Source organism: Eurosta solidaginis, chromosome 4, assembly GCF_040869045.1.
Source record: "Eurosta solidaginis isolate ZX-2024a chromosome 4, ASM4086904v1, whole genome shotgun sequence".
In the NCBI taxonomy this organism is placed as follows: Eukaryota; Metazoa; Arthropoda; class Insecta; order Diptera; family Tephritidae; genus Eurosta; species Eurosta solidaginis.
Window position 1 is genome coordinate 41,254,842 of NC_090322.1, and position 18,027 is coordinate 41,272,868.

The following is an 18,027-nucleotide window of genomic DNA, read 5'->3' on the forward strand; positions in this document are numbered from 1 at the left end:
AGAGGAAAGACTCTTCCACGTTAATTCCTTCTGCTTCCATTGCCTCTCGTAGTCGTGCTTTGCCATGTCCAAGTTTTATTCCCAATCTTCGGAATTTATTCAACAATTCCTCTTCTGACACCAATTGTAACGAATTTACTTGCAAATGCTCTTATTTGCCCTTTTGCTAAGTTCGTATCACTAAACTGTTGAATAAATTACACCAATATTGAATAATGGAAAAATGGCCTTTATTAAAGTACTTCACAATAACAATTATACTTTGCAATTAGCTGGCGTAATAACCAAACTGATAGCTGACTTTCAAAATAATACTGCTATTGCTCGCTAGATATCATCTTAATCGAAATTGCTTGACAACTCAAATCCAACTGAATTACTTTTTACTCGCTTGCGCCGCTTTTATAGTTTACGTTGCATACATCTAGGCTCTTCTATTTCCAGAACTTACCAACTATTTCGAGTGTTTATAGTTCTCATATAGTTTCTACTTGCTTACAATTTTCTACTTTTCAGCGTCTCTCAGATGTATGTGAGTTTGTAGTTTACAGTCTCTCGCACACACAAAGGCATATAAGTAAATGCATCTGTGTGTGACATCTCTCGGCTGCCTTATATATGTGTATACATGATTTGATTATTGACGTAAATACCGCTTAGCATGGCCTTAGCATCGTCTTAGTGATGGTATTGCTTATTGATGCTAATATCCGTGACAGTATGTATAGTATGATCGTTTGTGATCGATTCCTTTATTTTACTTCGATATCGCAAGCAACGCATTGGCTGGGCTTCTTCTCTTCTTTTTACATCCATTCCGCAACCGGAAGTCACCAAACCCTGCTCAACACTTCGTGCTGCCAGATTACTATAATTACATTCAGATAACTTATTCTATTACAGCTCGGTCAACCTGGCAATCAATCGACCTCGATTGATCCATACAATCCTTAATTTCATCCAAATATTCATAATCAGTACAATCACTTACAATATCTTCTTCTAAATACTCATAATCTGTACAATAATCATTTGACATAGAGTCATCAGGACTATGTTGCCTTCCAAATCCACACCTTGACCAGGCTCTAACCACTTCTTCATGCGACTTGAATCAATTACATTATTGTATGATATTTGAGTAACTTGACAATTTTCAATATCTTTAACTACATATCGGTCACAACCCAACTGCTTATGCACTACATATGGACATTTATACTGAGGGATTAGTTTCTTATTTTGACCCACAGTAGTTTCCACATTTTTTATTACCACTAAATCCCCTATTTTAAATTCTCGTGGCGGTTTATGACTTCGTTCGAAATTGCTCTGATTATGCAACTGAGATTTTTGAATGTTAATATCAGCCTCATTTCTCAACACTTCTAAATTTTCAATGGGCTTAGAGTAAATTTCATGCAAGTATTCGGTTAATTCATCAAATTGCTCCCCCCTTTGTTCAACACCAAACATCATTTGGCTGGGAGTCTGCTTAGTTGCACAGTGTACAGTATTATTTATTGCAAACTCCACCCTAAACAACTTCCTTCTCCAATCGGGATGACATATTGGGTCCGTTAGCTTCGATAAAATACTTTTTAACACCCTATTCACTCGTTCTACCTGGCCGTTCGATTGGGGTGAAGCTACTGCATTTAAAATATGACTCACGTTACATTCTTTACAGAAGTTCTCAAATTCATTGGAAATAAATGCTGTTCCCCGATCACTTACGATTCTTCGTGGACGACTGTAATCTACAAAGTACTTTTTAAGTGCACATATACTCTCTTTGGAGCTTGGTCTAACCACATATAACTTAACAAACTTCGTAAACCCATCAACGATCTCCAATACATGCCTTTGTTTCGATTTTACCGACTCCAATGGTCCAAAGTGGTCAATGTGTAATGTATCAAATGGCTCCGGCCTTTTCGGAATACTGTAAAGATTTCGCTCTCTGTTGCTAGGCAAACTAGAATAATATATACACTTCAAGCAATTTCGTATAAATTTATTCAGCTTTCTCCTCATCAAAGGAAACCAATAATGCTTCTGTATTTGATTTGAGCACTTATCTATTCCTTGATGACCATAATTCTCATGTACGGTTCTCATTATTTTTTCCTCCATTTCCGATGGCACATATAACTGCTGGTATCGTCCACTAACGCGAAATACTAAATCATTCTCCAACTCTATCACGCGACTGTGCAATTTGAATATTCAGATCAACCTCATTCTCCCCAATATAACACACCGATACCCTACTCAAAGCGTCTACATGTGACATCTGATCCCCTCCCCTGTGCTTTACAACGAAATCAAAATTTGAGAAGTTTAAGGTCCACCGCGCAATACGAGGGTTCACAATTTTTTTTTTTTCCAATGTCAACACCAACGAGTTGCAGTCCGTAACAAGCACAAAAGGAACCCCGTCCAAAAATGTACGAAACAGCTCCAATGTATTAACAATCGCAAGCATTTCCAACTCGAAACTATGATATCTCGATTCCGCTTCAGTAGTTGTTTTAGAAAAATATGCAACCGGATGGAGTTTTCTGTCATCCTGCTTTTGTAATAATACCGCTCCATACCCCCGAGCACTCGCATCTGTATGCAGCTCGGTTTCACGTTGTGGATCGAATATACATAACACAGGCGGTTCTGTCAATTTATCTTTCAATGTTGCAAAGCTACTCATACACTCATCTGTCCACTCAAACTTTACATCTTTACGCGTCAACTGATTTAAAGGGGCCGCAATCCGGGAGAAACTTGGGACAAAGCGCCTAAAGTAAGAAAATAAGCCCACACATTGTTTTACCTCTTTTGCATTTTTAGGAATCGGATCATTTTTAATTGCCTTAAGGTGTGCTTCGTTTGGACTTATACCCCTATCATTTACACAATACCCTAAGTATTCAACTTCTTTATATGCAAATCGACACTTTGACAAATTAATTGCAACCCAGCAGCACTTAAATGATTTACTACTTGCTTCAATATTTCAACATGCTCATCAAACGTTTTGGTAGCCACATTAATGTCATCTAAATACACTATAATCCTACCAGCATCAATAAGTGGTTTTAAAATTTTATTAATTAAGTGCTGGAAAACTGCAGGTGCATTGGTCAGTCCAAATGGCATATAGCAATATTCGTATTGACCCATTGGCGTGGCAAAAGCCGTCAGTGGTATGGACTCCTCACTCATTGGTACTTGGTGGAAGTCATCCTTCAAATCAAGAGTACTGAAATACGTTTTTCCTCCTAGATAGCTGAGACAATCTTCAATAAGAGGTAACGGATAGTGATCACGTATTTTTAAACTATTGAGCGCCCGATAGTCCACGCACATTCTCAATGAACCATTCTTTTTTCGTACCAAAACTATAAGCGACGCATAAGGTGACTCACTTTGTCTTATAATACCTTTAGCCAATAATTCATCAATAGTTTTCTGGACCTCAATTTTTTCCTTAAACGATAGCCTCCTCGGACTACTGTACACTGGTGTATCATTTTTCAATTTGATTTTCATCGAATACCGGCTGACAATCGCTCTGCTAGTACTTTTACATTAATTCAATATTATAGCGCGAAGGATATCTGATTCTATTTTATTCAATTTTGGATCTATATTAATATAATCGCTAACATTCTCTTCCTCAGTTGCATCAACAGATCAAATAATTTAATTGCAATCATTTACATCTTTATCGATCAATTTTCCCACATTGATATTATTACGATAACAATTCTCGCTTATCTCTAATTCTGACATCTCTAAGTTTACATTGTTTTGTTTTTCTATGAAAGCAACCTGGTCAACAACTTGTGGACTTTTATATAAATGAAAGCAGCGAAGTGTACTGACAAGGATATCCGAAAGATGGGATTTATTTTGAAAGTTCAAGCTTAGCAATTCATTTGGATTATAACCAATTTTATTAAATTGGCACAACATTATTCGCAATTTTGTTAACAGGTCCCGTCCAACCAATACTGGAACAACTGCATCCGAATCTGGCAAAATAACAAAATTGTGAATGATACAATGCTTACGAAATATAAATTTACAATGCAAAATACCGTACATTTTTATTAGCTTGTTACCAATTCCGTGGTATCGTGTTAATTTTCGTTTATTGCTTAGTTGTACTAACTCTGGCACAAGGGATCGTTTTATGAAACTAATTGGACTACCCGTGTCGAATAATGCAAAAAGAGAGACTAAATCAGTACACTTTTCTCCATTATAGAAGGCAACACTTACCATGTTGTTTGACGGAAGTCGTTCAGTTAATTTATTAATTTCTCGAATCTCCTCATCACCTACAGCAGCTGCGACGTTGCGATTGTTTGCTGATGATACACGACGAGGACAATTATGGCGAGTATGGCCTACTTCTGCGCACATAAAACACGAATTAGGTGGACGTCTGAGTTGTGTACATGCACTCTGATAATGCCCGTACTGGAAACAATTGTAACAACGCACATTATTGACATCTACACGGCTAGTTACGGCGGGCATCTCTTTGACACGATTATCCACTGTAACAACAGTTTTTCTCATTTTTTTGTAACGCTCCATCAACATTTTTAAACTTCTGATTGACGTTGCACCATATAACGGCGACACATAAGTAGATTTGTCGTTGAGTCCGTCAATAATTATGTCGACTAAATCACTTTCTGGTATGTCAGCTCGGCTAGCCATATGTTGCATTTCCACCACGTATTGTCGAGGGGTTTCCCCTGGTTTAATACTACGTGTTTTCAACTGGCTAAATACATCTTGGAGCGAAAACGTTCGTCGATACTCCAGCAATAAAGCAGACTTTAAGTCACTATACGAACGGACTAGAGCAATGTCCAGGAATTTTTTGGCATGGCCTGTTACTAAATATCGAGCAGCAATCAGCTAGTCTCTATCATTGTAGCGTAGAAATTCAAATACTGCCTCCAACTCACCGATCCACTTAACAACATCTTGGAATTCTGACCCGTCGAATTTATTCAGACGCAGATCAATTCTGCGTCTATCAATTTGATTGATCTGTTGATGCAGTTCGATCAGTTCACGCTTTTTGCGAGCAACAGCTAGCATCCGTGCCAAGTGCTCTTGTTCAGCCTTTAAGCTATCAATTGAGCTGCCACTCGCCTGTAAATTTGGCTTGGTCAAAGTGGTCAACGGAAGTAGCAAATCATTATCAACATTTGAAGCATTCACCACATCTACACCGGTTATGTCCTCCCCCGGCCCTCCTTCATCTGGCACGTCTTCATGTGGCCTATTTTCCTCTGGTACACCTTCATCTGGCACATTTTTGTCCGGTACATTGTCATCTGGCACGTTCACGTTTTGTAACTTTCCATTCAGCGAACCGTCATCCAATAATTTTGGCAGAATAGCTACAGCCTGGTCGTACAAGACACGCAATTGTACAAGAGTAACCTCTTTATCAAATTCAACATTAGCCATCGTCAGCGTATTAATCATTTGCTGCCGTGTCAGCATATTTGCCATTATCAATTAGTTTCTTCAAATTTCGATTTGAATTTAAAATATCTTGATGTACTAAATAAAATATTGGCCTGTGGGATTTCCACACCTGATATATGATCTTTTGTGATCGATTCCTTTATTTTACTTCGATATCGCAAGCAACGCGTTGGCTGGGCTTATTCTCTTCTTTTTACATACTTTCCGGAACCGGAAGTCACCAAACCCTGCTCGACACTTCGTGCTGCCAGATTACTATATTTACATTCAGATAACTTATTCTATTACAATAGAGAAATATTAGTTTCTTTATCCACGCAAATGCTAAATAACATAAGAATATTCGTAGTATAAAATATAAAAGTTGTATTGCCCCTCTTCATTTACTTTCATTTTAAATTAAATTCACTTCGATAATTCTTTCCGACACAATTCCTCTTTAGTACTTTGGCATATGCTCCTCTGTGGGTGCTCCATGGGGTACTACAGTGAAAGTACTTTGGAAAGTACTCTCACGTATGTACTCTATTGAATACTCACAAACAAAGCGAGGGTGGGATCACCTACTCCTCTCCTAGGACATCGCAATATTAATTGGAGCACATTTTTTGTATGAATACAGATTAGATTTGGAGCAGTCCTATACTCCCAAAGGAGTATTCCTTACATTATTTATAGAGTACTCGCGTTTTGAACGGTTGGCTACGATACGGTTACGACTTTAGCGGCACTAATAATCGATTGCATTGATTCTCATAAGGTTGGTCGAATCAGCTATTGTAAGGTTACCGTAACGGTTACCGATAAAGCACCAATGTCTGCAGCTTTAATCGATTACATTGATTTCCATAAGGTAGGTTCGATCAGCTGTTTTATCTGGTTATGGTTTTATGGTTATCATAGTAGGGGGACTCATGTAACCGTATAAATGCCTTATAAAGTGTGTAAACGTATAAATTTATCTAGTGCGTAAACGAGCTGTCAAATTTTGTATGAAAAATCATTTACACAATTTGTATAAATTTACGCGGACATTTCATTAGGGGGACTCATGTAACCGTATAAATGCCTTATAAAGTGTGTAAACGTATAAATTTATCTAGTGCGTAAACGAGCTGTCAAATTTTGTATGAAAAATCATTTACACAATTTGTATAAATTTAAGCGCACATTTCATTGTGTAAACGCGGTAAACTCAAAGGAATGCAACCTTGCAGACATTACAGCAGGCATTTTCATCAGAAATCTCCAACATCAGCAAGTAAAGGCGTTTTAGTTTTTATTTTTCACTTAATCTTGTCATTTTTTAATTTGTATAACAATCAAAAAAATTTTGTTTGGCAATAATACAGCTGATAAACAATCAAGTTTATCAAGAGTATTACTAGGTGCGTTCATATAACCTCGTGTGTAAATGGATATAATTTTACACATTATAAGTTTATATGCTTTCATGAGTCCCCCTATTGTGTAAACGCGATAAACTCGAAGGAATGCAACCTTGCAGACATTACAGCAGGCATTTTCATCAGAAATCTCCAACATCAGCAAGTAAAGGCGTTTTAGTTTTGATTTTTCACTTAATCTTGGTATTTTTTAATATGTATAACAATCAAAAAAATTTTGTTTGGCAATAATACAGCTGATAAATAATCAAGTTTATCAAGAGTATTGCTAGGTGCGTTCATATAACCGCGTGTGTAAATGGACATAATTTTACACCTTATAAGTTTATATGCTTTCATGAGTCCCCCTAGTGTACAAGACAAGTGTGTTGACTTCTTTCTGACAGGCACTCGCTTAAGTGAGCATAACGGGAAAATCTGGGTTGCCATTGTTGTTTCGGTTGAAAACGGTCAATTAGGGTTCTGTGCAGAGACGTAAAAGATTGAAATAGGGTTTATGTAGTCACAAAAGTGTTGCTCCTCTTCCACAGCATTTTAATTTTATATCATGGCGAAAAGTGTTCAGTTCAGCGTTATTGATTTTCATTAAAAGTTTAATTTATTACGAAGGGTTAAAAGCAGAGAAAACGTAGAGTTTTTCAAATTATGTATTGTGAAAAACTTTTTAATTTGAATTTCTGTACCCAAGCTCATTATATTTATGTAACACAAGAATCTGGAGGTCAATTCCTTAACTTTGAATTTAGTTGTGTTTTTATGCACACAATTTTGAAATTAAAAACAAAATTTTCATTTGTCAGAAAAAATAAAGAAAAAACGGCCTAATGTCGAAAAACCCTATCGAAATACAAACTGGCTTGTTTGTTTTTAATGAACTACGTTGAATTTTTCTTGTGTTTCGTTAGTTTTTTTAAATATAGTTCACACACTTACACCAGTACTGAAACCTTATTGGCTCCCACGACAAAAAATATAAAGAAAATACAAGAGAAATACATAGAAAATAAAGTAGTGTCATATAGGAGTTTGATTTGTTTGCACTTACAGCACCATTTTATTTGCAGGAGACTTTCACAGCTACAACAATTAACAATCCAACCTAATATAAACGCAGGCAAGTCATTTTCTGTCAAAAATGTCTCATGCACATACAACTTGTATGAGAGCAACCCAAATTGAATTTGCTGCGTGAAAACCTAACTCGATTTCTAATTTTTGTTCTACGTGACATTTAGATTTTACGTTTGCACACATGCTTTACATTGTCGCAAGGCATGCTTATTTGGGTTAGGGCAAAAAACGCCGGTTGTTTGCGTGCGCTATAAAAACGCAGTGCGGTTTTATTAGGTTGGCTTGTAAGGCGGATTTACACAGACGCTTTGGTTGTGTTGCATTCATTAAGTCATCTGTCGGGCGAAGTATCGAAAAATATACATAAATGCTTTGGTTCCGTGCCTACGCTTTGACAACGCCATACGAAAAACAATGAAACGACGTAAGTTATCTTTGCTTTGAAGCGACCAAAGCGTTTATATAATTTTGCATTTATGCATTTGTGTAAACAACCTTAGAAGTAAAATGTTTCCATGTTACACGTGTGGCGCTTTATATTTTGACTCTAATTTAAAAAAAAATGTTGCTTTCCGTATGTTGCCGCATTGTTGCATGCTACAAATCTTCTAGTACTCTTATTTCCGCGGAAATATATGCAACTATTTCATTTGTAAATACTACAAAGTTTTTTAAACTATCAAATGCAACTCAGCTTGAAGTACTCTTACGTACCAAAAATGCAACTCTAGACCTGAGATTTGCATCAGGTGAGCGAGGCTGTTTGTAGTTTTGACGTTTATCGCTTCGTTGGCACACTTGTATAGGTACACTATGCACCTTTGACCCATTGTTTACTATATAGTTTGGCAGCTTAAATAGAGGTTATGTTGCGAATAGAGTGGAAGGCAGTGGACTAGGCAGTCGAATGTCATATAATGAAGGAATGGTGTTCGGAGTTTTTTCAGTTAAAAAAAAAATGTTAAAAACTTTAATATAAATAAAACTATTGTTTTAATAACAACAAAAACGCCTTATATATTCCATATACATAAATTCGTAAGGATTATCTCACTTTAAAAATTGAGTTAAATAATCTAGTTTGTTTTTCAAATTGAGTCGAGAACTGTGCGTGTGAATGTGCGAATTTTCAACGATCAGCTGTTAGTTGCGCTACTTGGTAAAATATACAATGCTTTGACCCCTGCATCCATGGCGCAACGATACAAGGTGGCAGCATGGGACAGCTGATCATACCCTTTTTTTATTTGATTTGATACATCAACTTTCGGCGCAGTACGATTTTGACATTTGTCCATCGAATTTACATAAACAAAATACATTGAATTTTTATTTATGTTTGCAGGTATGTCACCATGCTGCCACCTTGTATCGTTCCGTCATGCCTGCATCCCTTTAAATTGAAAATATAGTGAAGATTAATGCTTTTTTCATTGTATATATGTGTATATTTATTAAGGAAATACATCATTTTAATATATAACTAAAAATACATAGTTCGCATAAAACATACACTCTCGATTACATTCGCTTATTTACAATTTTTTTTTGCAAAAACAAAAAAATTAAATTCATGCATTTCTACTGCAACACACTTTCATTCGGGTTTGGTCACTACTTTGGCCATCCAATTAGGTTAGTGCCTCATTATGCTGAATCTTAATTGATATTATGCGAGCTAAAAGATGACTCAAAGTTGGCTAAACAGATTTACGAATACCATAAGTATGTATGTGTATCACAACTACAATGCATTTTTGGGTTTTCAATGCAAAACGCTTTTCAAATGTATAACATCGCATATGCAGTCACGATACATTAAAGCGTAGTAATTTAGTAAATAAACAACGCTATAGGTTGTCAATATTCAAGAAATCTAAACATACATATGTATATGCACTAGCATAAAAAAAAATAAACTAGTATTTAATTTATTTCAATAAGGCGGAGCCTCAACTTATGAAACAAGTAAATGCTTAATTAAAGATGCATATTTATAAAATATATAGACAATATGCTAAGACTATGCAATGCGAATGTTGGAAGTATAACTTAAATATAAATTAAAAATAGATTTTAAATCAGCATATCTTCTAAAGTTTTGCGCCAACAAAAAATTTTTCATCAATCATTTTAGCGCTTTTGATTTTATCTTTGATAACTTTTTACATAATTCATATTATTTAGGTTCACCAGCAATGAATCGTTTTGATTATTGAAAACCCCCGCTGTGTGAAAAGATACAATAAGGCCGGCATTTCAGCTTATTGGTGATTGGCCGTTGTCTATGCGTTCGACATATTGCAACTGCTACTCGCATGACTATGGTCATTGGTGGTGTGTAAAAGTAAATTATAACTTCTGGTGAAATGCGTTTGAGCATCAGGTGTACCGTTTGCTTGCTGTTGGTGCTGTAGCGCAGTTTCGGCTGGAACTGAAAGATAAGGAAAGATATATAAATTTTTACCATTAGTTTTGTAGAAAATTCTCTTTTAGATAGGATCATCATTCAAGTTAAACGGGGTTACATATGGTTTTTTCACCGCGCGTGACCTGGCGACTAAAATACCAGATTGAAGGGGGTGTGTAGCGCAACCTTTTCAGGTTTCCAGCGCAATATATAGCTTCTCCAAACCCCCCACCATCGAGCGGTGAATCCCGTTTCACTAACAGACGAGGCTCTGGCGACCCCTAGCTCCTCATGTAACGTGGGGGGGGGGGGGGGGGGGGGTGGCCTGAAAATTTAATGTGGCCATATAAATCGTTCCCGAGTTGGTCGGGCTACCACCTTAATGGAGCTGTGTTACCGTAGCGTACCGGACCTGTATTCGGCAAAGGACCATCACATCGATAACACTGCCCAAAGCCTTCGGGGAGTAACTTTATAGCTACAACAACAACAGCAAGCAACTTCTACGACGTGACAAGAACAGACGACTTCACTCACCTCTTCTGAGCTTGCCATTGATGCGCACATACCGCGGCATAATATATGGATCCACTTTTTCTTTTAAACTTGACCAATGCGCCATATTGTCAGTGGGCGAATGTCCACGACTAGGCTTAGCATAAGCATGTTCATTATATATATTCAAAACACGACGCGGCCGTCCGCGCAATCTTTCACCACGCCTAGGATTTGATGGCATTGATGAGTTCGTAAATAAAGTTGTAGTAGGTGTGCAAGGTCTTTCAATACTAGGGACATGTTCAATTGTACTTTCTTGAGTTGGTGTATCAAGGCATATTATATCGCTGCCATTACTTTCAGGTGATGAATCAATTAACGATATTGTGATGATGCTTGTAAGCGCTTGTGGAGTAGCAGTTTCATTTGTCGTAACAGACGGCATATGTTCGTGCTGCTCACATATTTCATTACAATAATTCAGTGACAGATCATTTGCATGTCTCGTAGTATTGTGTTCAGCGCATAAAGCAGTAATTTTTGTTGGTTTTTTTGTATCATAAATGCATTTACGTTTTTGTGCTGTTTGCTGGATATCCTTGCTTGAGCTCGCCTCGCACCGTTTACTTGGATTGCAGTCATTGATCTCTAAATATTAAAATAAAAATAAGACTTTATATGTCATTTTTATAAAAAGGATATCTCTACTCGTCTGGAAAATTAACTAAAAAATTTCCGAACTTTTTTTATTGCCTATTCTGGACAAAAGAGATATTTTCCTCTGGATGAATAGCTAATACCTTTTAAAAACATATCTCAAATTTTATTTACCTCTCTCATTATCACTTTTGGCAAAATTTTCAGTTTTAACCGTTTTACCAAAATATGTTGATGAATTAAACGATTCGCTAGTTGAATTGCTGTCTATGCTTTTCCCATCGATTACACTATTATTGCTTCCATTAATAACAATAGGGCCGATATCTCTTTGGAACACATATGTATTGCTTTCCATTTCATTTTGTTCTTCATTTAAACTTTGTATTATATTAGTATGTATCGAACGTCTACGAGTACGACTAGCTATGCAGCTTGTGTTTAATGGATCATTCGAAATATGATTATTTTTTGTTACATCTTCTCTGTTTTTATTTGTTCTTGTAGCAAGATTTGCATTTGTATTATTTTTCACCTCACTTAGAATTTTTAAAAAATACGTTCTTATCTGTCCATTTTTCTTATTTGTTACGTCATCTTCAACTGGACTGCAATTGTTTTCTCTTTCAATTTCTATATACTCACAGCCTTCTTCATAAATAAATGCATTCCTTTTTTCTGCTGAATTTTTTGAAGTAGTTGGAATAGTTTGTTTGTCGTCGATGTCTACAGTTGCAGAATTATGAACAGACGACTGAATTTTGATTGAAGAACGCCGTCGTGTACGATTCGCTATACAACTGACGTCTAATGGATTTGTGACACTATTTCGATTAAAATTAGCATCTGAAATTCAGCACCAAGTGAAATAAGTTTACTAAGTTACAATTATAGTTATTTTGAGTAAATCACCTTTTTCATCTTTTACTATTTCTACGGTTGATTGCGGTTTTAGCATAGTTCCATAAACGCTTTCACTATCATCTTCACCTAAGCTTGTGTTCTCGTTTATGCTGTCATCTTTAATTGGATCAGCGCTTCCATATTCCTGCCCGCCTTCCGTTTCTTCCATACTTGCATTTTGTGCAACGTCATCATTTCCGTCATCATCATATTGAAAAACCTGATAGCTTTTGGGTGCTGTATAGGAGTTAATTCTGATACTAGCATCATTGTAAACATCATCAGAGGAATTAGTAAGTGGTTCATCGAGCGAAGGTGGTCGAAAAGCCATTGACTTGCGACGCGTGCGTTGCGCAATACAAGTTGTAATGTTATGTATATCATGGGTTTGTGTTTGCGTTGTTGAAATCCTTGTACGGGTTGCTGAAAGTAAATATTTATTAACAGACGAAAAAACTTAATTTTACCTAACATACCCTTCACATGCTTCCTCGAGTCAGCTGTGTCTATAAGACCTTCATCACCACTATAGTCACTATCGGTAACAATACACCTAAATTTCACAGTTTTACTGCAGTTCAATTTGTTTTTATCATCATTTATGACCTCATTAATATTACAATTTAGTGTGTTACTTTCTCCTACAATTTCACTTCTTTCTGCTTTATTTACATGTAGTTTAGCTGTTTCACTTTTGTACGAGTTATGAGGTATTATAACTTCGTCATCTTCGTCAGCTTGACGCCGTCTTAGTATGTTATCTTTAACAGGAGAAAGATCGCCATTTTCTTGAGTATTTTTATTTATCTCAACCTCGCTATCACTGTCGCATACATCAATATCTAAGTTTTCAGTATCCTGTACAATTTGAGAACATTCATTGTCTTGACTGTCATTTTGTTGTTGTGAGCTTAAACTTTCTCGCCCACTATCTGCGTTAGAAAGTATTTGTTTACAATTTTCACAATCAAATGTATTGCTCTGGTCGCGCACACAACTGCGATGTACAGCCACTGATCCACATGTTGTACAATAAACTAAGGGATTTGTTGTAGAGTTATGCTGTTCCCGTCCACGTTTGTTATGGCAAATCTCTGCTCTACATACTCTGGGTCTTTCTAGCAATTCTGCAAACGCATTGGGCACCAACTCCCATTCAGCGTCTCTGTAAAAGTAATTTTCAACAATATAGGTGCATATAAATGGATCAGCTTAAGTCGACTTGAAAAAAGGTAAATACTCATCATTATCTGATAAACTTTGATGAAAATATTTTTGGATGCAGTATGACCTCATGCTCTCCACACACAGCAAGTAAATAAACTAAATTTAATAAGCTTAGATTGTAGATATATTTGAAGGTTTGAATTTATTGACGCAGGTCTTTCAGCCCAAAATTAATTATTCCTCCCCCTGGAAATTACCGTTTCTGTTGTGCCAAGTCGACTTTAGCTATTTTAATAAATTAAAATATTCCACTTACTTGTCGTATACGAAAATACCCCAAAACGACATATGCGCTTTGAACTTCTCACAGTCATTACAGAGCGGACATTTGAAGAAATACCCAGAACTTTTGGCGAATTTTTGCAAACAATACTTGTGAAACCAACCATTTTTACAGCATGGGGCACGTATAATATTTACAGCTCTAAAACGTTTACTTTCAGCGAAAAGGCTCTCATAACAAATATAACAATTTTCTGTGGGTTTTGGACGTGTAGGTACTTTTCGTACATGTCGATCACAAAATGACCGAAATGTATATAGAAATTGATTCATAGCACCATTATCAATGCCACATATCATATGAAAGTTTCGATAGCAACGCACTTTGCAGCAGCCAATATTCGCACGCATTTTACCACAGTAGATGCATTGCTTTAGATTAAAGAAATATTAATCGTATTCTTAGTTTGTTTACATTTATTCAAAATTATGTATGCACATATTTACTTACAATTGTTGCAACGCGTTTACGTTCTGCTGCAATATCACTAGGCAGAAACCCAAGTATTCCCTCATTATCCTTACCACTTTGTTTTAAGCCAGAGGATAAATACTGTAAACGCACAGAAAATTTTTTACAAAATTATCACATTTTCCTTTTTTATCCAGCCATGCCCAAGTATACTTACCAAACAATGTGTATGAACTCCCTTCCCACTTTTCTTAAGGAATTCTCCATATAACACACTATTTTGCCGGGCTGAGCCACACAATTCGCACTTCATTTTTAGTGCATTCAATTTTTTTATTATTCGAATTGTGCAAAATATTTATTAAAGTGGCTAGCAAAAGGTTTTTCGCCTAAAATTGATTGCAGACATTTTTTTTACCCGCCGTTTTGATGTTAATTGTCAAATGTTCTAACGTTTCACCGTTTATGACAGGTTCGCATTGTGCTTGCTACGTTAAAGCCCCCACACATAAACAGTTTTTCGTATATGTTTACGCAAGGTTATGTTATATGAGTAGATTGCGCGTATTTTTATGGAGAACGGTAGAATGAGTGACACTGGCGCCATCTATATTGAAAATTCGCAAGCTCCCAAATTTTGTTGTAAGCAAATCATAAGAAGAAGAATTTGACATTTGCTTTTGCTAAGGGTGTTGGGCAACTTTGCAAGTGAAATTATTTTTCCTACTGGTTGGTAAATTTTCTAAAATTTTTCGCAATTAAAAACTGCAATATAACATTCGAATACGACACAAAATATGTTAGCGAGTATTTTTTTTGTATAGGGAGAATGTTTATAACAGTGCTTCGCGAAATTTTGCATGTGAATGGGCAGTGCCATATGATTTGTGCAATATGCATCACATGAGTGAATACAATTTTCAGTAGATATTACGTAGAAATACCAAATCAAATCATCAATGTGTTGCTCTTGTTCCTTCTTTAACGGGAAATAATGCTCTGCAGGTTTTGGGAACGTTCCTAAAGTGACTGGCCTCTGAAGTAAAAGAACAACGTAACGTCTGCCGCTTTCCTTGCCACGCTTCTGTGCTTAAAATTTTAAGCCACGAAAAGCTGACAATTTCTTAAATTTTTGCTTCTCTTTATATTTTAGAAACTTTTTGTAGCAGGATATACGTTGAGTACATCCCTAAATCAAATCAACGCCACAAAGGCCTATACATCTTTTGAGGGCTCCTTAGATCAAAGGGCTGTTTTCCAGAAATGTTTTGTATCCTACTAGATCATTTAGGCACACAATTATTTGTGCTATATCCAAAATTAATTTTATTAATTAAAGTTTTGAAATTTACATGAATATATATATAAGTTTAATAAAATGAAATAAATGTATTGAAGGCGTGGTGTATGACACGTTCGTTCATAGTGTACAAGTACAAGTGTGTTGACTTCTTTCTGACAGGCACTCGCTTAAGTGAGCATAACGGGAAAATATGGGTTGCCATTGTTGTTTCGGTTGAAAACGGTCAATTAGGGTTCTGTGCAGAGACGTAAAAGATTGAAACAGGGTTTATGTAGTCACAAAAGTGTCATGGCGAAAAGTGTTCAGTTCAGAGTTATTGATTTTCATTAAAAGTTTAATTTATTACGGAGGGTTACTCCTTTAAGTGTAAAAAGCAGAGAAAAAGTAGAGTTTTTCAAATTATTGTGAAAAACTTTTTAATTTGAATTTCTGTACCCAAGTTCACTATATTTGTGTAACAAAAGAATCTGGAGGTCAATTCCTTAACTATGAAAAACCGAAAAATGTACACTTATTGAAAACTCATTTTCACACACAATTTACACTTTGAATTTAGTTGTGTTTTTAAGCACAAAATTTTGTAACTAAAAACAAAATTTTCATTTGTCAGAAAAAATAAAGAAAAAACGGCTTAATGTCAAAAAACCCTATCGAAATACAAACTGTCTTGCTTGTTTCTAATGAACTACGTTGTATTTTTCTTGTATCTCGTTAGTTTTTTTTTAAATATAGTTCACACACTTATGCTACGTTTCCACCAAACCCAAACTCCGTGTTTGTCAACTCTTTTATGCAAAATATCTCTTGGCAGAACTGCAACTATTGATTTTTGCTTTCGCGTTATTGATACCGAAGTTAAAACACGTTTTTCGATAGCTTACGCGATATTTTTAGACATTTTTTAACAGTCATACGAAACTGGCAAACACGGAGTTTGGGTTTGGTGGAAACGTAGTATTACACCAGTACTGAAACCTTACTGGCTCCTTCGACAAAAAATATAAGAGAAAATACAAGAAGAATACATAGAAAATAAAGTAGTGTCATATAGGAGTTTGATTTGTTTGCACTTACAGCACCATTTTATTTGCAGGAGACTTTTACAGCTACAAAAATTAAAGCGAGAGTCATTAGTGCCGTATGTCGTATCGCTGTAGTCGTATCCCTAACGTAATCAGCTGTTTATCGTTACGACGGTAAACCAAAAACCAATTGGTTGGCTAAGATACGGTTACGACCTTAGCGGCACCAATAATCGATTGCATTGATTCCTATAAGGTTGGTCGAATCAGCTGTTATAAGGTTACCGATAAAGCACCAATGTCTGCAGCTTAAGGCGGATTTACATAGACGCTTTGGTTGTGTTGCATTCATTAATTCATCTGTCGGGCGAAGTATCGAAAAATTTACAGAAATGCTTTGGTTGCGTGCCTACGCTTTGACAACGCCAGACGAAAAACAATGAAACGCCGTACGTTATCTTGCTTTGAAGCGACCAAAGCGTTTATATAATTTTGCCTTTATGCATTTGTGTAAACAGCCTTAGAAGTGAAATTTTTCATGTTACACGTGTGGCGCTTTAAATTTTGACTCTAATTTAAATAAATTTTGCTTTACGTATGTTTCCGCATTGTTGCAGGCTACAAATCTTCTAGTATTCTTATTTTCGCGGAAATATATGCAACTATTTCATCTGTAAATACTACAAAATTTTATTAAACTATCAAATGCAACTCAGCTTGAAGTACTCTTGCGTACCAAAAGTGCAACTCTAGACCTGAGAATTGCATCAGGTGAGCGAAGCTGTTTGTAGTTTTAACGTTTATCGCTTAGCTGACACACTTGTATAGGTACACTATGCGTTCGTTGTCCAAGTATTAACTTTCTTCTTCTTCTTTCGTTTATGTATCCATCTGTTTGACAGTTGGGGTAGCGTTGCCAGTTGGTGTGGTATTGGCAAAGTTGCCGTCGCTCACAGTCGGCTTTCCTGACCATTCGTAGCGCCCTCGCTCGAAATGCTGGTTTTGTTGTCACTGATGTCATCAAGATCATCAGGTGGTAACTGACACCATGGTAGTATTTGATCAGATGCAAAGACGGATGTATAGTGGCGTTGTGTTCTTTCAGCATGAGGGAGATCTTCTATCACGTAGCGGTCATTTGATAATACCTTGCTAACAATGAAAGGACCTTTGTATCGAGGTTCCAGCTTACGTGATGTACCCGTGCTCATCGGTTCATTCGTGGTAAGCACTAGATCACCTTCGTTATACGTCTTCGGCCTGGAGTGCTGCGAGTCGTACAGAGCTTTTGCGTGTACTCGAATGTCGTCGATGCGATT

General features: G+C 36.3%; 1 protein-coding gene and 1 long non-coding RNA gene across 2 annotated transcripts; both read right to left on the minus strand.

Annotated features, from left to right (window-relative positions):
* Positions 1 to 3,421: 3,421 nt before the first annotated feature.
* On the minus strand, positions 3,422 to 4,633 carry LOC137247844 (uncharacterized). The gene is made up of 3 exons (XR_010951903.1): positions 4,285 to 4,633; positions 4,106 to 4,210; positions 3,422 to 4,034 (listed from the first exon to the last, which is right to left on the minus strand). It is a non-coding gene; the product is annotated as an uncharacterized lncRNA (long non-coding RNA).
* Positions 4,634 to 9,909: 5,276 nt separating this feature from the next.
* LOC137249635 (serine-rich adhesin for platelets-like) lies at positions 9,910 to 14,842 on the minus strand. Its single transcript, XM_067781333.1, has 8 exons — positions 14,601 to 14,842; positions 14,423 to 14,524; positions 13,946 to 14,343; positions 12,939 to 13,627; positions 12,472 to 12,885; positions 11,734 to 12,405; positions 10,942 to 11,550; positions 9,910 to 10,428 (listed from the first exon to the last, which is right to left on the minus strand). The coding sequence occupies exons 1-8, from the start codon at positions 14,694 to 14,696 to the stop codon at positions 10,280 to 10,282; spliced, it is 3,129 nt and encodes a 1,042-aa protein (XP_067637434.1). The 5' UTR covers positions 14,697 to 14,842; the 3' UTR covers positions 9,910 to 10,279.
* Between the last annotated feature and the right edge of the window lie 3,185 nt (positions 14,843 to 18,027).

Excerpts from the sequence above, each read along its gene's own strand:
- LOC137249635 (XM_067781333.1), bottom strand. The coding sequence starts at position 14,696 with ATGAAGTGCGAATTGTGTGGCTCAGCCCGGCAAAATAGTGTGTTATAT. Across the intron at positions 14,344-14,422 it reads GTAAACGCGTTGCAACAATT|CAATGCATCTACTGTGGTAA; the intron begins GTAAGTAAATAT and ends TTTAATCTAAAG. Across the intron at positions 12,406-12,471 it reads AATAGTAAAAGATGAAAAAG|ATGCTAATTTTAATCGAAAT; the intron begins GTGATTTACTCA and ends GCTGAATTTCAG.